The sequence below is a fragment of the Phaethon lepturus genome, unplaced genomic scaffold, assembly GCF_000687285.1.
Source record: "Phaethon lepturus isolate BGI_N335 unplaced genomic scaffold, ASM68728v1 scaffold20416, whole genome shotgun sequence".
Classification (NCBI taxonomy): domain Eukaryota; kingdom Metazoa; phylum Chordata; class Aves; order Phaethontiformes; family Phaethontidae; genus Phaethon; species Phaethon lepturus.
This window is the reverse complement of record NW_010548512.1, coordinates 18,567-23,711: the sequence shown is the minus strand read 5'-3', so window position 1 is coordinate 23,711 and position 5,145 is coordinate 18,567. Positions and strand designations below refer to the sequence as shown.

The 5,145-nt window shown below is 38.5% G+C and overlaps 1 protein-coding gene across 2 annotated transcripts in view; it reads left to right on the top strand.

The window, feature by feature from the left end:
* Positions 1 to 2,560, top strand: part of BROX (BRO1 domain and CAAX motif containing) — a 13,450-nt gene extending 10,890 nt beyond the window's left edge. The window contains exons 12-13 of one of the 2 annotated variants that reach the window (XM_010289994.1): positions 1,261 to 1,420; positions 1,918 to 2,560. In XM_010289994.1, coding sequence (XP_010288296.1) covers positions 1,261 to 1,420; positions 1,918 to 2,004 — 247 coding nt within the window. In that variant the 3' untranslated portion in view covers positions 2,005 to 2,560. The remainder of the gene's footprint in view (positions 1 to 1,260; positions 1,421 to 1,917) is intronic. The other variant, XM_010289995.1, reaches the window with a different exon arrangement.
* The last annotated feature ends 2,585 nt before the right edge of the window (positions 2,561 to 5,145 follow it).

Genomic DNA, 5,145 nt, shown 5'->3' with positions numbered 1-5,145 from the left:
AGCAGGGTAGGTTGGACTGACATGCTGGAGAGGTTAGGCAGTTTTCTTCCTTCATTCCTCAGCCACTTTGTTTCTTTTCCTTCTGCACAAGAGAAAGTCCTTCAGAGGCTGATGTGTTTCTCTAATGCCCTCTTCCCAGCTGCTGGGATCTAGTAGACAAAAGGCGACAGAGAGGAAATGGAGAAGATGTGTAGCTGGTTCTGCTTTGTTAGCAGGGAAGTCAAAACACAGTCATGCCTTCAGTGAAGAATATGCTTAGGGTGCTAGGAGCTTAACCAATCTAAGTACAATTAATATGGTGAACAGGGCTTTCTGTTAGTTAATGCCCCCTTCCAAAAAGAGTTTGGAAGCAGTTTAAAATAGCAAAATTAATTTGGCTTTAGAATTCTTTTGCACATTTCTTTCTCCCCTCCTCTTTTGATTTAGTATTCCATAACAGGTTTATTATGTCCCTTTATGATATTTAAAGACCTGCATAATAGGGGAATTGACTAAACAAAAAGGATTATCAAGTACATCAAGCTGAACTGCAAATAGGAAAAGAAATTCTGTACTCTGCTTTGGTTCCAATAACTGTTGTCATAGCTTACAACAACAGCATACAGGAGATTTCAGCAAATCCATATCCCTCTAGAAACAAACTTAGAAAGAGAAACCAGATAACCAGTGACTGTTTTGGGAGGTGTGCCTGCCACAGAGCTCTGCTGCAGCGCAGGAAGTAAGGTAGCATGTGTCAGTATTGATCAGTTTTCAGCTCTTGTTGGTTTGCCAAGGGTAGATTTACACCCTCATTCAGGATTTGTGTTGCAGCAAGTCTTTGTGGGTGTTGCAATGTGGTTGCTGGTGTGCACTGTGGCACATTAAGACTGATTTAGGAAAAGAACTGTCCTCTTCATCTTTCTTGGGAAGTCTTTTAAGTCCTCGTTCAGATTTTGAAGGTCTTTTTGGACAAAAGGTGCTCTTCTCATTGGAGCACTATCAAGTAGGAAAAAAACCCCACCTAGCTATTAAGGGGATGAATAGCAAGAAGGAATTGCTTTTGTTCTTCCGAATCTTGCTGACAGAATGCATGTTTGATAGTGCTTTAATGAAATGGAAGGGAGCAGCAATGATTGCCCCTGTAAAAAAAAAAAAACCCAAAACAAAACACACACACACAAAACAAAAAAACGGAAACAGATTGGTTTCCTTTAGAATTGCAAACGAGACTTGCAGAGATAGTGCATTGTGGTTTAAATATATTGCTATGTTCTTTTACAGCTATTTTCAGAAGGTGCCAGCAGAGGCTCCCCAGCTGGAACTGAAAGCAAACTATGGCTTAGTAGAGCCTGTTCCTTTTGAATTTCCTGCCCTGAACGCACACTGGACTCCTGAAACACTTGCGGCATTTGATCTCACCCAGAGGCCAAAGGATGACACTGTAAGATAATCTTACGTACTATTCTTTCCCGTTAGATTTATTCTGGTGTATAATACAGAGTTACTATTGTGCTCTTCTGTAATGCACCCCAGCTCAGTGCAGGACATAGACACAAGGCTGCCACCTGAGCTCACATTTCCACTGTGCCAGGAGGCAAGTCAGTTAACCTCTCTGCCATACTGTCAGCATCTGGAAGTTAGGAGTCATTTTTTTGAAGACCCGAATAGGAGGAAGTTCTTTAATGTGTAGAAGGTGGTGAAATGTTACAGGAGTGAATGCTACAGAAGGGTTCTCTTTTAGAAAAGGATTATTTAAGGATGCTGAAATAGAGAATATTTGGCTTTTCGCCCTTGCTTGAGGCTTGCTCAAAGCCTTCAGCCTTGAAAAGAGAGAGGACGGTTAGATTAGAATATGTAAAGCTAGCCGTGACTAAATACTGTGCAGACACAGTGGTTTGTACTTGTGGTTTTTAGGGCTTTTCTTCTTCTTGTTTGCAGGCTAAACCAAAACCAGATGAAGAAGTAAAACCTCTGAAGGAACCAGATATAAAGCCTCAAAAAGACAGTGGATGCCAGATTTCTTAAGTGCCATAAGTGCTTTGAATTCACTTTGAAATTGTATTAATTGGACTCTGGCGCTTAAGTCTTTATCTCCCCTTTTCTGATCCTTCTTTTTTAATTCAGAAACCTAATTTAATTTACTTTGTTAGTATGCATCTATCTTGCTTGAGAATGTGGTAAATTTCTAGGAGTTTATTTATATCTGACTTTTTTTTGGTTTTAGTGGGATATCATAGAATGACTGGGCTTAAATGTTCCTATTGTGCCTCCAGAGAGTTTCTTTTTGTGGGTTTAGTTTCTACCCACAAATAGCAAAGGAAGTATCATGATTGTAACAATTGAGGATTTTTCCATTAAATTATATGCTATATAATGTCAAATTCTGCAAACAAAAGTTTGCATGAACAGTTATATTTATTCAGGTTTTGTCATTAAGGCTTAACACCCTGTTGTGTTCTGATTCACTTAATTGCAGTGAGCGAAGAAAATCTGGGTTTGGTTTGTAACACCCTAGTGGTATTTCACAGAACTTGGAAAACCTTAAGTTCTGCATAACTGGAGCACTATTTATATTCTTCTGAAATGATCAGCCTCTGTTCTTTCCTCTATAGATTAGGGTTCTTGAATTAGAATTTATAGTAAAGTACTTCAGCTAGTCTGTCCTTAAATTAAAAACCTTAATATCAAAGTGTATGTGACAGTGATGCAGCAATATGAAGGTGTTTAAAAGTAATGCATCACAGTGTCATTCATTCAGTGTTTTTGAATCTTGACAGATTTAGTAAGTTTGAAAGCTGCAGACAGTTAAAATCTCCTGGCACTAGAAAAGCTCCATTTGAATTCATGAAGTTGTCATGCATAAGGTAATGGAATTATAACTCAGATGCTGTGTTTCCATCTGAGTAGTGTCTATGAGAAGCTGTTAGGAGAACAGGGAGGAAAGATGATGGCACAACTGGGAGGGAAACCAAGCTCTAGATTTCCTTTATGCCATATGTCAACAGTGCTATTTCTCAGCTTTTGCAGTATTGCACTGGAATCAGCTCTTTATGGTGAGAACTTGCCAAAAGCCAAACCCAGTCAAGACCGAAAAAGAAAGTATTTTGTAAAACGTGCTTCTTCCATTTCTGCCTACTGTGGAAAATGTGATAACATTCTTTAGTGCTGACCACTCCAAAACACCCGTGTCAACAAAAACATAGCTTTCTGATTCACTGCAAATGCAAAAGAACTTGATGTACGTGTTGAAGTAAGGGCCTGGCGATCTCTGGGTACCCGTTACTGCACTTCACGTTACCTGAGAAAGAAACTGTTCCAATTTCAACAAAACACGATGGCATATGCACTTACCATGACGTATACTGTAAACACTTTCCTTGCTTCATACTGTGTGGATCAGTTTATCTTCCACTGTGGTGTAGTTCAGTGCTTCTGTTTGAAATCTTTCATAGGACTTAGAGTAACTTAGCTTAGAGGGCGGATGTGTAGCTTCCTGAAGATCTGTGGAACAAAAGCTGTTGAAGAGGTTAATAGGAAACTCGAGACTCTTCCTGAGGTACTAGACCAAACTACATGATTCTTTGCTGCAAAAGGCAAAGAGAATCTTATGTTGGCTGTTGTGGATGGTTCAAATGCAGAACTCATTGTTTCCAGTGATGGATTTTTTTGTTCAGCCAATTCTGCATACAAAAATAAGTGTAAAATCATTTAGAATTTATATCTAAAATCGATCCGTTTCTTCTGATGCTCCACAAGGGCTTGGGGTATGCTTTATGAAGAGTTACTCAGCTCTGTTCATAACTTGATCAGCTGACTTAGTAGACTAATTCCATTATTAAAAAGACCAACTTAGGTTTTGCCAGAATGGAGTGTGGAGCTACTTTGCCAATACAGTTTTAATTCTCGTAAAAACTTATTACAGCTGTAACCATTTACATTTGCTTAGCCTGCCCCTTTTAAGGATCAAGATGCAGTTAACTCAGTTGCATAACCATGATTTTTTTTAGTTACTCATTGCTTTTGAGATGCCTCTGTGTGTTAAGAAGTACACGTCTCAATCTAATTAATTTTCTTTCTATGTAGACTAGATTCCATTTTCCCTCCTCCCCTCATTTTACCTTCCATCTGCTACACGCTGTGGCACAGACTTACCCTTGTTTGCTAATGCATGTGTGGGTGCTGGGACTCACTTCCGATGAGGTGTGTTTCAGTATATGAGTGTCTTAAAATAAAATTAACAGATGACAAATAAATCATTCCCAACCAAGTTCTTAGGAAAGATTATTTTACGGACTTGCAATTATTAATTCTTTGGATGCTTTCTCAAACCAAGTGGTTTGTTTGAATCAAGTTCACTGTAAATAGTCTGGGGCATAACCAAGTGATTTGAGTCAGATTATGGCATAACTTCAGCCTAGCTGTGTAACCTCTTATGCTGTAGCTGTTTCAGTAAATATGATGTAGTAGTTTAAAAATAGACTAGTGGAACAAACCAATTCACTTAACATGTTGCTTTTCAAGACAAACTTTGTTTACTCGTAGTTAGAATCCTATGGCAAACATTGGATAGTTTTGCCCCAAAATAAGAAACTGGAGACAGTTTAGTTTGCAAAGTATAGAGAGCTGTGAGTCAACAAGCAGTTTTCACTTTGGTTTTGTTGGGTAGTAGCAAGAATCGTTGTAAATAGTATGTAGATTAACTGTCCAATATGCTTAAGAATATGGACGAATTGACTGGGAGTTTCAGTTAATCTGGAAACCTAGCAGCCAGGTTCCTTCTATTATGATTTCCTTCAGTAATTTTTAAGAATTGAAGTATTTTGAACGGTGACTTTTTAATAGTCTAATGCTGCAAGAGCCTGTTTTTGTGGCCTCTCTCTGGTTTTAGAGGCTTTCATGGCTAAACCTGCAAATCTTGTTGATGTAAATAGTCTTTAAAAATTTATGCCCAGTCTGAACTAGGACAACACTGCAGCTAAATAAAATATGGAGTGCTGGGCCCTCTATTTTGTGCTTTTAAAAGTGCAGTGATTGTCTTTAATCGACTATAAAACAAACTGTTAAGCTCTTTGTAAGATTTCGATTTGAATACCTTCCTCCGTGTATTTAAATACACGTCCTCCATGTTTCATGTTCCTGGGTTTACAGTAGTTAATCTCCATCCGG